The sequence below is a fragment of the Lynx rufus genome, unplaced genomic scaffold, assembly GCF_022079265.1.
Source record: "Lynx rufus isolate CCGP_SWC_20201006 ecotype Redwood Valley unplaced genomic scaffold, mLynRuf1.p SCAF_24, whole genome shotgun sequence".
Lineage (NCBI taxonomy): Eukaryota > Metazoa > Chordata > Mammalia > Carnivora > Felidae > Lynx > Lynx rufus.
Window position 1 is genome coordinate 15767954 of NW_025814839.1, and position 20552 is coordinate 15788505.

At 38.2% G+C, this 20552-nt stretch overlaps 1 protein-coding gene across 1 annotated transcript in view; it reads left to right on the plus strand.

Annotated features, from left to right (window-relative positions):
* Positions 1-1609: 1609 nt before the first annotated feature.
* LOC124518314 (solute carrier family 5 member 4) overlaps positions 1610-20552 on the plus strand; it is a 39104-nt gene continuing 20161 nt past the window's right edge. The window contains exons 1-7 of the mRNA XM_047088270.1: positions 1610-1744; positions 2532-2603; positions 4263-4367; positions 6350-6409; positions 8614-8718; positions 12483-12588; positions 20163-20243. Coding sequence (XP_046944226.1) covers positions 1610-1744; positions 2532-2603; positions 4263-4367; positions 6350-6409; positions 8614-8718; positions 12483-12588; positions 20163-20243 — 664 coding nt within the window. The remainder of the gene's footprint in view (positions 1745-2531; positions 2604-4262; positions 4368-6349; positions 6410-8613; positions 8719-12482; positions 12589-20162; positions 20244-20552) is intronic.

The window sequence follows — 20552 nt, forward strand, 5'->3', positions numbered from 1 at the left end:
GCCGACTTCGGCTCAGGTCACGATCTCGCGGTCCGTGAGTTCAAGCCCCGCGTCGGGCTCTGTGCTGACAGCTCGGAGCCTGGAGCCTGTTTCGGATTGTGTCTCCCTCTCTCTGACCCTCCCCCGTTCATACTCTGTCTCTCTCTGTCTCAAAAATAAATAAACATTAAAAAAAATTTTTAAAAAATGGTGATTCTAATTCTAGGTGTGTACTCAAAAAATTGGATGTAGGCACTCAAACAGATACTTGTACACCAAGTTCATAGCAGTAGTATTCACAATATCTAAAAGGTACAAATAACACAAATGTTCCTTAACAGATAAATAGGTAAACAAAATGTGATATATCCATGCAATGGAATATTATTCAGCTTTGCAAAGGAATCCAGTGCTGACACATGCTACAGCATGGATGAATCTTGAAAACATAATGCTAAGCAAAATAAATCCAACACATAAAGGCAAATATTATAAGATTCCACTTATTTGAGGTACCTAGAACAGGCTAATCTACAGAAGGTAGAACAGAGGTTACCAGAGGCTGGGAATAGGGAGGAATGAGTTTTATCTATTAGGTGCTGAACTTCTGTTAGGGATGATTACAAGTTCTGAAAATGATAGTGGTGATGGTTGCACAACATTGAGAATGTACTTAACAACACTGAATTATACACTTAAAATATGACAACAATGGGGACCCCTGGATGGCTCAGTCAGTGGAGCATGCAACTCTTGATCTCGGGGTTGTGAGTTCAAGCCCCACATTGGGCACGGAGCTTGCTTTTAAAAAATGGCAACAATGGCAAATTTTATATTATCCATATCTTACCACATTATTTTACCAAAAAATATGGAGGGAAAAAATAAAATAATTTACTTTTAACTTTAGGCAGTCAGTAGGGTCCTGGGTCCCCAGATAAACAAAATATGGTATATACATCCAATGGAATATTATTCAACCTTGAGAAGGAATTCATTGGAAATACAAGTCACTATCACATACTTTTAGGTTGATTCACTCATTGTCAAAACTGGCCCCGTCCCACAACAGCCCTGCTTGTAGAGCCATTTCCCTTTCCTACATGGGCCACCATGATCCTAATGTGTCATATAAAGCCCACTTAGATTACCTGTCCAAAGAAATATAGGCTTTGAAACCCATGAAATGCACAATTAACTTCATTTTCAAGGGATATAATTCCTTGGTCAGGAATCGTCTGTTCCATGAAAGACTCACCCCATCCTTCTTGGCTCTTTTCTTGACCTTTCACTCTGTCCTTCTTTCCTTGTCGCTTTCATCTCTCCTTAATCCCCACTCAACCTGGTCAAATCTTAAAAACCCATATTTCCTTTCAGTGAACTCCCCACTCTTGACCTGCAATTCTTATCCCATTTCTTATCTTTCATTGCTCATTCCCACTTTCCAGAAGACTTAGGTCAATATTGACTGCTGGAAGACCAGGGTCTCAGAGTTTCAAAGAAGAGGTTTAAAGGTCTCCCATGCCCAGGAGTTTGTTCTGATAGTGTGCCCCACCTGCTCAAGGCTGATTATTAACCCAGAGCTTATATAAAGAAAGGGCCATCCCTGGGATGGGAAAGTACCATGGCCATGGCCAGCACGTTAAGCCCCAGCACCATGACTGGGACCCTGGGTCCTCCTGAGATGTCAGAGCGCATCCAAAATGCTGCTGACATCTCTGTCATTGTCATCTATTTCATGGTGGTGATGGCTGTCGGGCTGTGGGTATGTAGGATTCCAATGGGGTGTTCTGGGTGGGCACCAAGTTTGGGGTTAAAATGTCTGAGGGAGGGAAGGGTGTGGTATAACAATGTGACAATGCTGAGAAAACACTAACAGCTGTCATATTTCATTATCCTTTTCTCGGAACCATTGTCTCATGTGTGACGTAAATAATATTTACTCAGTTAATTTATTCTCCTACCTATTCACCATCATTTGAACAGAGCCAGCAGTGAGAACTTCAGACACATTCTGTTTGGCGTGTCCAGTACCTGGCATAATGAATAAGGATGTTATTTTCATTATCTCACATCTTTTATTTTCCTTGGTTTTTGCTCACTTTCTTTTTTCAAATTTTTATTTAAACTCTAGTTAGTTAACATCTAGTGTAACATTGATTTCAGGAGTAGAATTTTGCTCACTTTCTAAATGAGTCAGTTGGATGCCTAATTCATTTACACTCATTCTTTCTATTTAGTAATGAGTGTAAGGCTGCAAAATTACTTCCAAGCACAGATTTACTGATACCTTGCATTGTTTTTATAAATGAAAATAAACAGAGCAATTAGGACAGATGTTGAGGAATATGATTTCTTAATGTCCCTCCATTTCGATGAAACTATGATTTTCAAGTCCTTTTAAAATTGATGCTATATCACAGTTTGTAAGAAAATGTTTCTCTTTAAGAGTGTTGAAAAAGTGACCACTATGAACATTCTGACCAGAGCATCTGTAACATCCTGGGTGAATTTGCAGTGTTTGACCCTCACATGTCTTCCTTTCTGCTTAGGCAATGCTGAAGACCAACCGGGGCACTGTTGGAGGCTTCTTCTTGGCTGGTCGAGATATGACCTGGTGGCCGGTGAGTGCGCCAGAGTTTCCCAGAGATAAATTTCCTATGTTTGTGTTTAAGAGTAAATAAAGAAGACACTGGGAATGCTGATAGTTTCTGAAGTGCATTGGTTGCCTACTTGCTGGTGTCTCTTCCTAAATCCCTGACCCCAGAGTTCTATTCTGCCATTCCAGTAAATGATAGTACATCACCTATTATGAGAGCAAGTATAGTGTGGCATTTGAGAAGACTCAGTTAATCTCTGTGTCATATTCTTTTTCCCCGGTCCTCATCAAGAATCTTCTGCCTTAAGCTCCTTACCATCCCCAGCACATTCCTTCTTTGCTCCCAAACCCGAACTAGTGCCACCCCTCTTGTTTGGATGAACATCCCCCTCTCTGCTCTCCTCCTTCAACACCCAACTCAAGCCCTGCTTCATCTGATAAGTCTCACCCTGCATTCCAGCCTGTCTAGTCCTTATAATCCATGCAGTTATGATAGTGGATGTGTGTGTTCTCTGTGATGTTGTGTATGGTGGTATCTCTTTGACTCTTGCCCAGTTGATCTCTTCCTTTCTGGGTTTTTATGTCTGGCCTCCTTGGCAAGAGTCCCATTGCACCAAAGAGTGCATCTTCTTCTCTGAATCCATACTGTGTCAGCAGTCAGTTGGGTATACAGTGGATGCTCAGTACATTCTTCCTTCATGAATCTGCTGACTAAATAGTATGAATGGAAGCAGAGACTGGGAAATGACCTGGCAAGAGTGGTTGAAGCAGACCACCTCCAAGTTTGAAATGGATTTTAATTGGAATGTCCAATCAAGCATTGCCTTCTAAGGACTGTTTCTGTGAAACATTCAAGACTCAACCAATCCTATGGCCAAAAATGAGTTCATTTCCAACCCCTAGCTCCAAATGTCTGAATAGAAAAGATGGCTTTACAGAGGGCTGAAAAGATGGGAATGGAAGAGTGGGCATTGCAGTAACCCTACACCCCAATTGTGCTTTTTGAGGACTAGAGCTCATCCCTGCCTACTCAAGAAATTTCTCTTGATCTTTGAGACTTAAGAACAGTTGACAATGTGATATAAAAGGAGGTGGATGAGAAAAGAGTCCTTAAGGCCAGAATTATTCATAGGAACTTCTTCCTACCCAACTTTGCAGTCCTTGAGGATGACTGAAGGGGCCAACAGGAGCTCTGGCAGTTCCTAGCCAAGGACAGGCTCAACCCAGAGCACCCAGGTAGATAAATTAAAGTTCCCCTAAGGCAGGGGTCAGCAAGCTTCTCTGTAAAGTGCCAGACTGTAAGTATTTTAGTTTATGAGCCATACAGTTCATTGCAACCACACAACTCTGCTGTTGTAGCACAGAAACAGCCATAGTGAATATGTAAAACCAACAAGCATAACTGTGTTCCAATGAAACTATTTATGAACACTGAAACTTGAATTTCATATAATTTCACACATCACAAAATATTAGTCTTCCTTATATATTTTTAACCATTCAAAAATGTAAAAAAAATTTTTTTTAGCTTACCAACCACACAAAAACTGGTAACTGGCTGGATTTAGCCCACAGGATTCCTGCCTTAAAGAGGTATGATGGAAAATCTCAACATTTACCTGCTTTAAAGAAATCTGATTTGGGTCTTTTAACTCTGATCCTAGTCTGTTCCCTTGGATTGCAGATGGGCGCCTCTCTCTTCGCCAGTAATATCGGCAGTGGCCACTTTGTGGGGCTGGCTGGGACGGGAGCAGCTTCAGGAATTGCCACTGCAACATTTGAATGGAATGTAAGTGACATAATAGGCTTTTTCCTTTAAATCCAAACTCTGTCCAGGTATGTTCTTCTGGGAGTCTGTATAGGGTATATCTTTCTTTGATTTCTAGTTTTCCTTCTAACCAACCCCTAGCTTGAAACGCAGAGTCTTCTCTGAATGTGGCCCCATTCTGCCTGCCTGGGACAATCCAGTCTCATTCTCTACTTCTGAGATTTTGCTCAAGCAGTATTCCCACCAAGAATATCATTGCTATATGATTGAATCCCCACTTTCACTTGACCTCCTTGATCATTTTTAGTTCTCACTTGTTTCTTTCCTTCCTGAGCTATTACACTACGTGTCCAGTTCTGAATTAGATGCACAGAATAAAAACATGTAAAAGCAAAGATCCCTTCTTTTGAGAAGCTTATGTCCCAGTGGGAGAGACAGATACACATTCACTATGGTGTAGGAAGTACAAGGAGAGAAGCACACACTGAGTGTTGGGAGAGCTCACACAGGAGGGAATCTATCCTAGATGAAGGATGAGACTTGGCACATGTTAAGGGAGATGGCACTCATCCATTCGGATAGATGAATAGAAATTGACCAAGTGGGACTTGGCTAAGGACATGAGAGCTGAGTAAGGAGTAAATGATTTAAAGATAGTAGATAGAATCTAAAAGACTTTGTGTTTGAGTTCTTAATTGTTCTACTGCCATCTCACCAGTAGAAGCTGTGTCCCCTTAATTAGACACTAAGTCCTTTAAGGGCAGGGATCAATTCCTCTCATATCATTCATATCACCTCATCATCTAGCCCTTGTCTGGGTACATGCATTAATATTTCTTGAGGTGCCTGAGCTTTTTCTGTTCTTGTATCCCTTCTGGTGTTTGCAAATACACATTATGCATTTCGGTCAGAGGAAGATGTTTATGTGGAAACAAGTCAGATCACAGTGAAAGTATAAACAGACCATGCCTGAATAGACTCAGGAAATGACCTTGAGTCATCCAAAAATACCTGTACCCATCCCTTGTTGAAGATTTTCCCCTTAGCTTTGCTTTAGTAGTATCAGGGACTCCAGAATGGACCCAGTCTCCAGACATGCCCTATGGCCCACGTTTTGTTTTGATAGTGCCATAAACTGGACAACATGCCCTATGGCCCCAGTGGGTGTGATTATCAGGTTGCCAAGGGTCTAGCTCTTTTAGCCTGTGACCTTGGGCTTCCTTAATCTCTGTGAGGCTCAGGTTCCCCCTCCATAAAACAGGAATAACTACTTACCTTATCTGCCTCATCTGGTTGTTATGAGGACAACACAAGTGATATATGTGAAGACTTTGTATATATTAACATTAATGCAAGATTATACTATTACCATTATTATATGTGGCATGACTTGGGAGACAGTAGGAATATTCTTCTTTCATCAAACTGCTTTCTTATTGCTTTGTCACTCTATATATAACTTCTCCCATTCAAGAATTATTCCTGTTGGGGGCACCTGAGTGGCTCAGTCAGTTGAGCATCTGACTCTGGTTTCAGCTCAGGTCATGATCCTAGGGCCGTGGGATCAAGCTTCACATAGGGCTCTGAGTTAAGCATGGAGCCTGCTTAGGATTTTCTCTCTCTCTCTCTCTCTCTCTCTCTCTCTCTCTTTATCTCTCTCTCCCTCTGCCTCTCTCCCCCACCCATGCTCGCTCTCTCTCTCTCTCTCTCGAAACAAATAATAATAAATTAAAAATAAAATAAAAACTATTTTTAAAAAGAATTATTCCTATTGGCAAAAATAGTATGAACTTCCTGGGTCCAGCTGGTCTCAGATCTCTTATCTTCTGTATCTAAATTACAGAAACAGAGGGAAAGAATCTGTAGCTGTCTTGGGCTCATAATTGGTTGAGTGGGACAGGATCCATGCAAACTTACTTTGTTTTCTGATTCAGAGGTCATGAAGTGATAAGTCCCACAAGCCAAGCCCCTCGAACTTCACACTGTTTTCTGGGATTTTGTAGGCTTTGCTGCTGTTGCTGGTTCTCGGATGGTTCTTTGTCCCCATATACATCAAGGCAGGGGTGAGTACCTGCAGGTGTTCTCAGTTCTCATCTGTCAGGCATTCATTTATTCACTCATTCTTTCTGCTCAATCATGAAACCTGGGTAATATCACTTGTCCCAGGATTTCTGGGCTTACATTTACATAAATCCACTAAATGCTACCAGATTGCTCATCAAAGTGGCTGCAGTCAGCTGTCCTCTTTCCTATGACTATTGTGAGGGTTCCCATTTTCCCACATCCTCACCAACACATGTTATTTTTCTTCATTCTAATTTTTGCCATTCTGAGATTTATAGTTTCTTTTTTTAATTAGGAGTGGGATATACCATAGCTCTGTGAGCTCCCCTTCAACCCAGGTATCACCAACCACTGTTCTGCCTTTCCAAGCAGACCTTCCACATTTATTCTTCTACTGCTGGTACTCAGACCATGGAGTGCTATATCCTGGAATAATTCCTGGGATTAGGGTGTTCAGGGGCAAGCCTTCTGGCTCATACCTTTGCAGGTCACCATATATTCTCCTTTTGCTCATCCTGGGTCCCTTCTAGTACCAGGTTTGAACAATTTCTATAGAATGATGCTCTCCTTGGTAAAAAGTATCAATGCCACAGAACTCATGCATGTGTTTTTGGAAGTGGTTTACCATGTTTGAGGTTTCTGAGCCACCAAGAGTTATCCTTTTTGTTTTTGATATTATACAAATATTTATTTAATGTTCTTTTAAATTGGAGGAAATTAAATCATAAGCTTAATCTGCTATAAAAAACTAGCAAGCTGCACCTTTTATAATACACATCACATAGTTGATCTCATATTTCAGTAATAACCTCAGACTTTTTTCCAGTTAGAGATTTAATTTAACTCTCTTCTTTTCAATAAACATAATCACATAAATATATACCCAAATAAGTGCAAACCTGTGCAGCCACTCTGGAAAACAGTGTGGAGATTCCTCAAAAAATTAAAAATAGAACTACTCTACAACCCAGCAATTGCACTACTAGGTATTTATCCAAGGGATACAGGTATGCTGTTTTGAAGGGGCACATGCACCCCAATGTTTATAGCAGCACTATCAACAATAGCCAAAGTAAGGAAAGAGCCCAAAAGTCCATCGATGGATGAATGGATAAAGAAGATGTGGTATATATATACTGAAGTATTACTTGGCAATCAAAAAGAATAAAATCTTGCCATTTGCAACTACGCGGATGGAACTAGAGGGTATTATGCTAAGCAAAATTAGTCAGTCAGAGAAAGATAAATATCATACAGCTTCACTCATATAAGGACTTTAAGACACAGAACAGGTGAACACAAGGGAAGTGAAGCAAAAATAATATAAAATCAGTGAGGGGGACAAAACATAAGAGACTCTTAAATGTGGAAAGCAAACAGAGGGTTTACTGGAGGGATTGTGGGAGGGGGGATGGGCTAAATGGGTAAGGGACATTAAGGAATCTACTCCAGAAATCATTGTTGCACTATATGCTAACTTGGATGTAAATTAAATATATATACACACACACACACACACACACACACACACACACATATATATACCCAAATAGAGGTGGATGGGAGATGGGCTAGATGGGTAATGGGTAGTAAAGAGGGTAACTGTGATGAGCATTGGGTGTTATACATAAGTGATGAATCACTGAATTCTACTCCTGAAACCAATATTGCACCATATGTTAACTAACTAAAACTTAAATTAAATATATACATATATGCCAAATATATATTTGCAATTTGTTTTATTATCAATTTATTATGTAACCATTAATTGTGGTTCATTATTTTTAAGTAATATTGTTTTTACTGGCCTGCAAAATTATTGATGAAAATAATAAAAATTATTTGTTGAACATCTACCATGCATTTGGTGTTGTTGTGGGTATTTTACATATACCTTCATATTAAATCCCTACTTTATAGATGAGAAAAAGGAGGTTTGGAGAAATTGTCAATTTCCAAAGGTCTCACTTGTAGTAAATGTCAGACCTGGGAATGGATCCTAAGATTGTCTGATTCCAATGCCTGTGTTTATTCCAGGCTTTCTGCTCTCCCAAGGGACTGTGTTTTACTCACCTCTGTATTCCTAAGGTACCAGGTACAGTCACAGAAGTGCAGATGCACGTAAGTACTTAGTAAGTGTTGAATAATCTGAATGCACTGGGCTCTGAAGGTGAATCCCTGTCGATGTCTGTCTCTGCAGGTGATGACTATGCCAGAATATCTGAGGAAGAGGTTTGGTGGGAAGCGACTCCAGATCTACCTCTCTGTCCTCTCCCTCTTCATCTGTGTGGCTCTGAGAATCTCAGTGAGTTCAGTGCGCCTGGCATTCTTGCTTCTTGCAATTACCTTGGTGAGACTAGAATACTAGAATCAGAGAAATGAGTGTATAGACTATCGATAGCCCTGATAGGTCTAGCCATATGGATATCTTAAACTAGCTAGGGCCTTTCTACTAAGGAGTTTTAGAAACCCTAAATTCAGTTACAAGTCATGAGAGACTCCAGAGTATAAACCACCTTTTCATTAAGGATATGAAAAAACAATGTACAGGAGGAACAAAATGTTTCATTCAAGTAACACAGTTATTAGGTAGTAGAAAGGAGGAGGATTCTCTAGTCCCCTGCCTTTCTATATACAATAACCTCTTTATTCTCTTTGTTGGAAAGATTTATATTTATATTTTCATCTCATTGATTACCTGGCACATGAACCAGAAGGAAAGTGCTTTGTATTATTATAATGACTTCTTAAATTTACTCTATTTTATCTAAGACTGTCCCTATAGCACAGATGTCACAAATAAATGTCAGAAGATTTCTAAAGTTGTTGGAAAGTTAAATTCCTTGGAGATAATCATTGAGGAGAAAAGAAAGAAATTTGAAGAGTCAGCAATACATGTAGAAAACAAAGAATAACATTTGATCCTCATGTATTGGTGACTAATGAAATAATTTTCTCCAAGTTTATAGTCTAGGCAGTTCATGAAAGAAGAAGCTGAAGTGCATTTTTGTTTTTCTGTTGAGTCATTCTTGTAAATAAACCAGTTGCTCTGATTAGATGGCATGAGATTCTTAATACAACGTGAGCATTTTCCACACTCACTGTATATTATTGAGTATCTGTACTCGGGGTAATAAAGATTCTTATGCACTAGGAGTTCACTATATGGTTAAGAATATAAGAATTATAGGGACGCCTGGATGGCTCAATCAGTTAAGTGTCTGACTTTTTATCTCAGCTCATGTATTGATCTCAGGGTTGTAAGTTCAGACCATATTGGGCTCTGCACTGGGTGTGAAGCCTACTTTAAAAAAAAAAAGAATATAAGAATTATACACATGAAATCATTAGCACTTTATGATGGTATATGAAAATATATTAAGATGTGAACTGGAATAGACTGTGTGGACAAGCATAGGAGACATTCTAGGGACACCCAGGAAATGGAGTGGTCCCTGCTGGGTGGAAATGGAGGCATGGTGGGGGGGGGGGGGGTGCTTAAACAAGTCCTCAAGATAAGAAACTTAGGAGAGGCCAAGCAAAGCAGAGAAGCCTATATATTCCACAAGTGGGTGGGATTCAGTGATCTCCCGTTTTTCCTCTGGCTCGACATGTACAGCTTTGTGATCCTAAAGAATGTGAACAAGGTGCTGGAGCAAAATAGGACCCTGAGGAATGCAGTCTCCTGAAGTGGAAGGTTCCTAGTGGCAGGGAAGGGATGGATTCTTGGGGAGCTGGATGGAGGAGGAGGAAAGGCAAAGAACATGTGTGTAACTTAGCTGGAAAGACACGGTGGCAGCAGTCCATTCTTACCTACGAGGCTATGTTTCAAGTGATATTAATAGTGATTAATCTTAGACATGACCTTTTGTGTATTATTACACTTTGATAGCAGAGTCTGTCCTAGTTATTCATTAAACAGCTCATTATGAGGAGTTAAAACAGGGTAACTTTCAGTCTCCCCTGCATCAGGTTTGAAAGAGATCATCTTATTCACTGGTTCTCAACCTCCACTAATACCTATACTGAGAATCATAGCAGATCTGGTGCATCTTGATCCCTAAATATTTCAGTCTGAATGCCTTACACACACTGATATTCTTTTAGAAAACCACACTGCAAATTTTAAGATCAGGAACTTAATCTTGATACAAACATACATAACCTACAGACTTTATTCAGATATGACAATTGTCTTAATAATATCTTTTAACAGCAAAAGAAAATCCTGTAGCATTAAATGCCTTCCTTTCATGAGAAATATTTTATGATCATTGTAAATGTAATTAATTCCATTGAATTGTACATGCAAAAATGGCAAGTTTTATGTTATTTATCTTGCCACCATAGAAAATCATTGGTAATATGTTTATATATCATTTTGTAAATATTAATTTAATGCTTTCATTGTACTATATAAGAGATAAGAAAGTCAAGAAACTCATAATATGATAATATGTGTTTTCATATGTAAATGATTCAGCATGAATATACAAGCCTTAATGCTGTGGTTGAATAACTCCCCACTATGTAAATCTGTATGAACATGACAGCTATAAATGCAGACAAATGCAGGTGTGTTTTATGGCAATTGAAATGCAATGAGTGACATCTCAGTAGGTGATATCTATTCTAAAATGGTAAATAATTTCTTTGCAAATATCCAATTTATAAAAAGTTAAATCTTGCCTCAGTTTACATAGTGGTTGAACTCCTTGTAAACCCAGTGATAAAGTTGCAGAAAGTACTTTGGGTTTGTAACTCAGCGTTAGGTTCAAGAATAGGCTTTTCACCCATACAAATACCTACTGGGATGATAAAACATTAGGTTTTATTTCAAATATTAGGGGGGAAAGTTAACCATATACTGTGACACCACTTCCAAATTCATGTTCTACAAAGAAACCTACCTCTAATTCTTCTAATTCTGAATCCTGATATCTTATCCTTTCCCTCACCTCAGTCAATTCCATCCTTATAATCACTTATAATCACTTATAATCACTCTTTGGCACATAGCCTCAATTTATTTGCATGTCTTTCCTTTCATTGAACTCCCCTAGAAAAACTCCAAACCTGGTTTAACCCAGCTTCCCACTTACTCTGTGCATGCACCTAGGGATTTTACTCCTGTGTTTCTAACTAACATGCTTATGTGATGTTTATAGGGTTTTGGTTTGGTTTGGAGGTTTTGATATGGAATCTGGGGGGATCAGAGTTGAAGGGGCAGATCCAAGTGGGGCTAGCACAAGTTTGTGTTGAAGATCCAGGAGGCCGGAAAGCACACTTTGGGACACAGGGATCCAGGTAGTGCAGGGTGCACATGATCTTACATCTTAAGGTCTCTCTGTAGGACCCCTTCCTGGCCTCTAAACCTCAACCAATAATCCTTTTATTGTATTTCTAAATGATTTTTCTCTGGTGCTCTCAATAACTGTCCTATGATCCACAACCTTTTTTAGCTACTAGTCCTCTGCCTCTTATCAAAACATCTCATCTCCCTTTTTATCTAGAAAATTTAAGCATGAACCACTCATCCCCCACTTAAAAAGTCTACATTTGCCTCATTCTTTCCTTCTTTACACCAGTCTGAAGATGAAGAGTCTTCCTTTTTGTAAAAGGCTAACCCTTGACCTTATGCCTATTCTTGATCCCATCTCTTCTCAATGTTTCTGGCATTTGCTTCATAATTACCCCCTCTATATTTTCCTGTTATTTTCTACTATCCTAAGTGTGCTCAAGTATCTTCCTCATTAACAGAAACCATTGCTTTACTGTCTCATACTACTCTACTTTTAATCATTGTTTCTCTGCTGACAATCATGAAAGAGTAGTCTATGCAAGCTATAGCATAGACATTTCTTACTTTCTGTTCACTCACCCATTGCTCCTATCTATGATCAGTCCAATAATTAATCCCCTGAGGATTAGATCTGGCTTCCAAGGAGTTCATAATTGTATTGCAGAGATGTCATGTATAGATACAGCAAATATTAGTGGGAAATCATCACTAAAGAGCTAAATGATGCGGTGCATGTTTCTTTCCCATCCTAACTATTCCCTTTTTAGTCAGACATATTTTCTGGAGCCATATTCATCAAGCTGGCCTTGGGATTGGACCTTTACCTGGCAATCTTCATCCTCTTGGCTATAACTGCTATTTACACGATCACTGGTAAGTTTGCTGCCAGTTTATCTCAGTCATGCTGTCTTCTGCTGATCTCACACCAACCTGCAATTAGCAACTCAGTGTTAGCCTTGTTACCACCAAGGTTATGGATATCCCTTTATTCCCACTATGAGAGTCAGGCACAGGCCCAGAAGCACAACTAGAGCAAAGCAAACAGAATCCTCAGTATTATAGAGTGACAGAATCAGCTTAAAAAACAAGACTCATCTATATGCTGCCTGCAAGAGACTCATTTCAGACCTAAAGACACATGCATATTGAAAGTGAGGAACTGAAGAAATATTTTTCATGAAAATGGATATCAAAAGAAAGCCAGAGTAGCAATACTTATATTGGGTAAAAAAGACCTTAAAACAAAGACTGTAAAAAGAAGCAAAAAAGGACACTATATAATAATAAAGGACACAATCCAACAAGAAGATACAATAATTGTAAATATTTGTACACCCAACATAGAAGTGCCCAAACATATAAAACAGTTAAAAACAAACATAAAGGAACTAAATTAATCCATTGTAATACAATAATTGTAGGAGACTTTAACACCCCACTTACATTGATGGACAGATCATCTAAACAGAAGAACATAAGGAAACAGTGACTTTGAATGATTCACTGGACCAAATGAATTTAACAGATATTCAGAACTAAAACAACTGAAACAGCAGAATACACATTCTTTTCAAGTGTACATGGAAAATTCTCCAGAATAGATCACATACTAGGTCATAAATCAGGCCTCACAAATACAAAAAGATTGAAATAATACCATGCATCTTTTCTGACCACAACACTATGAAACCAGAAGTCAACCACAAGAAAAATATTTGGAAAGACCACAAATACATGGGGGTTAAACAACATCCTACTAAACAATGAATGGGTCAACTAGGAAATCAAGAAGAAGAAAGAAAGAAAGAAAGAAAGAAAGAAAGAAAGAAAGAAAGATACAGGAGGGGCTGGGTGGCTCAGTCAGTTAAGCATCCAACTTCAGCTCAGGTTATGATCTCACAATTTGTGGGTTCAAGCCACTTGTTGGGCTCTGTGTTGACAGCTCAGAGCCTGGAGCCTGCTTCAGATTCTGTGTCTCCCTCTCTCTCTCTGCCCCTTCCCCACTTGCTGTCTGTCTCTCTGTCTCTCAAATATAAATAAAACATTAAACTTTTTAAAAAAAATACACGTAAACAAATGGAAATGAATGACAGTCCAAAACCTTTGGGATGCAGGAAAAGCAGCCCCAAGAAGGAAGTAAATAGAAATATAAGCCTACGTCAAAGCAAGAAAAATCTCAAACAACCTAACCTTACATTTAAATGACCTAGAAAAAGAACAACAAACAAAACCCAAAACCAGCAGAAGGAAGGAGATAATAAAGATTACAGGAGAAATAAATGATTTAAAAAAATAGAACACCTCAAAGAAACGAGGATCTGGTTCTCTGAAAAGATTAACAAAATAGATCAACCTCTAGCCAGACTCATCAGAGAGAGAGAGAGAATTCAAATAAACAAAAACACAAACAAAAGAGGAAAAATAACAACCAACAACACAGAAATGCAAGCAATTGTAAGAGAACATTATGAAAAACTGTATGCCTACTTATTAGACAACTTAGAAGAAATGGATAAATTCCTAGAAACATATAAACAACAAAAACTGAAGCTGAAAGAAATAGAAAATGTGACCAGACCAATTACCAGTTATAAAATTGAATCAGTAATCAAAAAACTCCCAACAAACAAAAGTCCAGGACCAGATGGCTTCACAGGCAAAATCTACCAAACATTTAAAAAACAGTTAATAACTATTGTTCCCAAACTATTTCTTTTTTTTTTTTTTTTTGTGGTCATGTTTTTATTTATTTATTTATTTTTTTATATGAAGTTTATTGACAAATTGGTTTCCATACAACACCCAGTGCTCATCCCAAAAGGTGCCCTCCTCAATACCCATCACCCTCCCTCCCCTCCCTCCCACCCCCCCCCATCAACCCTCAGTTTGTTCTCAGTTTTTAAGAGTCTCTTATGTTTTGGCTCTCTTCCACTCTAACCTCTTTTTTTTTCCTTCCCCTCCCCCATGGGTTTCTGTTGAGTTTCTCAGGATCCACATAAGAGTGAAACCATATGGTATCTGTCTTTCTCTGTATGGCTTATTTCACTTAGCATCACACTCTCCAGTTCCATCCATGTTGCTACAAAGGGCCAGATTTCATTCTTTCTCATTGCCACGTAGTACTCCATTGTGTATATAAACCACAATTTCTTTATCCATTCATCAGTTGATGAACATTTAGGCTCTTTCCATAATTTGGCTATTGTTGAGAGTGCTGCTATAAACATTGAGGTAGAAGTGCCCCTATGCATCAGTACTCCTGTATCCCTTGGGTAAATTCCTAGCAGTGCTATTGCTGGGTCATAGGGTGGGTCTATTTTTACTTTTTTGAGGAACCTCCACACTGTTTTCCAGAGCGGCTGCACCAGTTTGCATTCCCACCAACAGTGCAAGAGGGTTCCCGTTTCTCCACATCTTCTCCAGCATCTATAGTCTCCTGATTTGTTCATTTGGCCACTCTGACTGGTGTGAGGTGATATCTGAGTGTGGTTTTCATTTGTATTTCCCTGATGAGGAGCGACGTTGAGCATCTTTTCATGTGCCTGTTGGCCATCCGGATGTCTTCTTTAGAGAAGTGTCTATTCATGTTTTCTGCCCATTTCTTCACTGGGTTATTTGTTTTTCGGGTGTGGAGTTTGGTGAGCTCTTTATAGATTTTGGATACTAGCCCTTTGTCCGATATGTCATTTGCAAATATCTTTTCCCATTCCGTTGGTTGCCTTTTAGTTTTGTTGGTTGTTTCCTTTGCTGTGCAGAAGCTTTTTATCTTCGTAAGGTCCCAGTCATTCATTTTTGCTTTTAATTCCCTTGCCTTTGGGGATGTGTCAAGTAAGAAATTGCTATGGCTGAGGTCAGAGAGGTCTTTTCCTGCTTTCTCCTCTAGGGTTTTGATGGTTTCCTGTCTCACATTCAGGTCCTTTATCCATTTTGAGTTTATTTTTGTGAATGGTGTGAGAAAGTGGTCTAGTTTCAACCTTCTGCGTGTTGCTGTCCAGTTCTCCCAGCACCATTTGTTAAAGAGACTGTCTTTTTTCCATTGGATATTCTCTTCCCAAACTATTTCAAAAAAATAAAAGAAGAAGGAAAATTTCCAAGTTTATCCTATCAGACCAGTATCATCCTGACATCAAAACCAGATAAAGATATTACCAAAAATAATAATAATAAATAAATAAATAAATAATAAATAAACAGAACTTTGGGCCAATATCTCTAACAACCATAAATGCAAAAATCCTCAACAAAATACAAGTAAACCAAATCCAACAAAATATATTTCAAAAATCATTCACAATGATTAAGTGGGATTTATTCCTGGGTTGCAAATATGGTTTAATATTCGCAAATCAATCAACATCACATCAATAAAAGAAAGGATAAAAACCATGTGATAATTTTAGTAGATGGATGCAGAAAAAGCATTTTACAAAGTACGACATCCATTCTTGGTGAAAAACCCTCAACAAAACAGGTTTAGAGGGAACATACTATAACATAATAAATGCCATATGTGAAAAACCCACAGCGAACATCATACTCAATGGGGAAAAACTGAGAGCTTTCCCCCCAAGGTCAGGAACAAGACAAGGATGTCCACTCTCACCACTTTTATTCAACATAGTACTGGAAGTCCTAACCACAGCCTTCAGACATTGAAAAGATATAAAAGGCATCCAAATCAATAAAGAAGAAGTAAAACTTTTACTATTTACAGAATGACATGATACTGCACATAAAAAACCCTAAAGACTCCACCAAAAATCTTCTAGAACTTATAAATGAATTCAGTAAAATCACAGGATACAAAATAAATGTATGAAAATCTATATTTCTGTACACCAAAAATGAAGCAGTAGAAAGAGAAATTAAGAAATGAATCCCACGGGCACCTGGGTGGCTCAATCTGTTAAGCATACGACTATGGCTCAGGTCATGATCTTGCGATTCGGTCTCTGTGCTGACAGCTCAAAGCCTGGAGCCTGCTTTGGATTCTGAGTGTGTGTCTCTCTCTCTGCCCCTCCCCCATTCATGTTCTATCTCTCAAAAATAAGTAAATGTTAAAAATTAAAAAAGAAAAAAGAAATGAATCCCATTTACAATTGCACCAAAAATAATATGATATGTAGGAATAAGCCTAGCCAAAGAGGTGAAAGACCTGTATTCTGCAAACTATAAAACACTGATGAAAGGAAACAAAGACAACACAAAGAAATGGAAAGACATTCCATATTCATGGATCAGAAGAATGAATATTGTTAAAATGTCTATACTACCCAAAGCAATCTACATATTTAATATAATCTCTATCAAAATACTAAAAGCATTTTTCACAAAGCAGGAACAAACAATCCTAAAATTTGTATGGAACCTGAAAAGACCTCAAATAGCCAAAAGAATTTTGAAAAAGAAAAATCAAAGCTGGAGAAATCACAATTCTGGATTTCAAGTTACATCACAAGGCTGTAGTCATCAAGGCAGTATGGTACTGGCACACCAATAATACATAGATCAATAGAACAGAATAGAAAACCCAGAAATAAACCACAATTATATGATCATTTAATCTTTCACAAAGCAGGAAAGAATATCCAATGAGAAAAAGACAGTCTCTTCAGCCAATGGTGTTGGGAAAACTGGAGGGTGAACATACAGAAGAATGAAACTGGACCACTCACTTACACCACACACACACACACACGCACACACACACACACACACAAATCAAAATGGATGAAAGACTTAAATGTGAGACTGGAAACAATAAAAATACTTAAAGAGAGCACGGGCAGTAATTTCTCTGACATTGGCCATAGCAACTGCTTTCTAGATGTCTCCTGAGGCAGTGGAAATAAAAACAAAAATAAACTATTGGGGCTTCATCAAAATAAAAACCTTCTGCACAGCAAAGGAGACAACCAATAAAACTAAAAGGGAACCTACCAACTGGGAAAAAATATCTGTAAATGATATATTCTATAAAGGGTTAGTATCCAACATATATAAAGAATTTATCCAACTCAACACCAAAAAAATAAAAAAATAAAAAATAATCCAGTTAAAAAATGGGCAGAAGACATGAACAGACATTTCTCCAAAGAAGACGTACAGATGGCCAACAGACACATGAAAAGATGTTCACCATCACTATCAGGAAAATTCAAATCAAAATTACAATGAGACTCACCTCACACCTGTCAGAATGGCTAAAATCAACAACACAAGAAGCAAGTTTTGGCAAGAATGTGAAGAAAAAGGAACTCTTGTGCACTGTTTGTGGTAATGCAAACTGGTGCAACCACTGGAAAGCAGTATGGGGTTTACTCAAAAAGTTAAAAATAGAACTACCCTATGACCCAGTAATCACACTGGGTATTTACTCAAAAAAAGACAAAAAACAAAAACTAATTTGGAGGGATACATGCACCCATATGTTTATAACAGCGTTATTTACAATAGCCAAATTATGGAAGCAGCCCAAGTGTCCTTTGATAGATAAATGGATAAAGATTATGTTGATACACACACACACACACACACACACACACACACACACACACATCATGGAATATTATTCAGCCATAAAAAAGAATGAAATCTTGCCATTTGCAGCAACACAGATGGAGCTAAGGAGTATAATGCTAAGTGAAATAAATTAGTCAGAAAAGACAAATACCATATTATTTCACTCATATGTGGAATTTAAGAAACAAAACAAATGAGCAAAGGAAAAAAAAAGAGAGAGAGAGACAAACTAAGAAACAGCCTCTTAACTATAGAGAACAAAGTGATAGTTATCAGAAGGGAGGTGTGTTGGGAATGGGTGAAATAGGTGGTGGGGCTTAAGGAGTGCACTCATTGTGATGAGCAATGGGTGATGTATGGAATTATTGAATCCTATATTGTATAACTGAAACTAATATAACACCATATGTTAACTATATTGGAATTAAAATTTTTTAAAGTTAATTACTAAACTGAGAAGGAAGCATTTGACTCTGCATATCCAGAACATTTCCATTTCAAAAAAAAAATCCTCACTATTAGGTGTAAGCACCTTGACTGAAGATAATGATGTGGTAGGTACAGTGGGGAAATGGTGATTTGTCTCAGCTTTTTGTTTAGGGCCCAGATTGCCATTTGGAATCCAGCATAGCATACACATGGAAAGTCAAAATGAAATAGCAGCTCAGACATGGGATTGACAAATCCAAGGCAGTGCCCAAATAAGTACAGGATGCCTGGGCTCTGAAAGGCAGAATCAGGAGAGAAGAACTGGAGCAGTGAGTTGGTTGTTGGGATAAAGTATGTGGCAATGGTCCAAGCAGGCTCTCATGGGCCTAGCATCCAACACTTACTAACTTATGAAAATGAAACTATACAAGTTTAGTTGGAAAAAATAAAGAAAAATAACAGCTGGAACAATCAAGATAGTTCTAGAGCAATTTTCATACATATAGCATATGTTTCAAAATAAATGAAAGATGAAGACATAAGTCTTCTATTTACGATCAGCCTTGTTTTCCCATGATACTCTTAGAAGGAAATAGCTTGTTGGCTGAGAGTCTAGCAAGTCTAGAGTTGAAAAAGAAGTTGCTGTTTGCATAACACTCGAGCAAAACACAAGTCAACAGCTCTATCTGGCATTCAACTTATGAAACAATGATATGTTCCAATACTAGAGCAAAAATTGCTTTGCCCTATTTTTTGAGAACTAGTATACTGTGCTAAATGGAGTGAATTGAGAGATAGTTAAGGGAAAAACTTTCATGATAATGAAGTATTGCCTTTTCTTTCTTTTAAACTTTTTTTTCCAATTCAAGTTAGTTAGTATATATTGTCATAATGGTTTTAGGAATAGAATTTAGTGATTCATCACTTATAACATATAACACCCAGTGCTCATCCCAGCAAGTGCCCTCCTTAATGCCAATCGCCAGTTTAGCCCATCCCCCCACCCAACTCACCTCCAGCAACCTCAGTTTGTTCTCTATATTTAAGAGTCTCTTACAGTTTGCCTCCCTCTCTGTTTATATATTATTTTATTTTTCCTTCCCTCCACTATGTTCATCTGTTTTGCTTTTTAATTATGAGCAAAATCATATGGTATTTGTTTTTGACTAACTTATTTCACTTAGCATAATATACTCTGGTTCCAAAAGTTTTGCCTTTTCTGCTATTTGGTATTCAAAAACTCACATAAGGGTGAAATTCCAGTATAATTCATAGAAACTTTGAGTCAAGGCAAGATAAGGGAGACAAGAGGGTTAATGTGACACATAAATACTAAGGAGATAATGATGCCAAGAGGAGCTTGTGGCCCAGTCAAGAACTTTTCATATATTCTTTGCTGAGTTTCTAGGGTTTGGTTTGAGGAAAACCTAAAAGTGAAGGCAAAGAGATGAGAGTACATGGAAAAAATATCCTGATTCTTTTCTTTCTCTACACAGGGGGCTTGGCCTCAGTTATTTACACAGACACCCTCCAGACCATCATCATGCTGATCGGTTCCTTTATTCTCATGGGGTATGGTAAGTGATGACAGTGGGAGCAGTGCCCTGGGGCTGGAAATCATGAGATTTGTGTCTGTTCAGTCCATCTGCTCTTTACTACTGCCTCCCTGTTCTACCTGGTCATACTTTTTGATATACATATAATACATCATTGAAGCATCTGCCTAATTTCTTGCTGTACTACCTCAGCATGAGAAAATGAGGGGGGAAGAACTTTACTTTCTTTAAAAAATTATTCCTCAGTTTTAATCTTAATATGTTTGTGTTTGAAATAGACAAAATCAGTGTCACTGGGTTGATAATTTTACACAACTATTGGTGCACTGG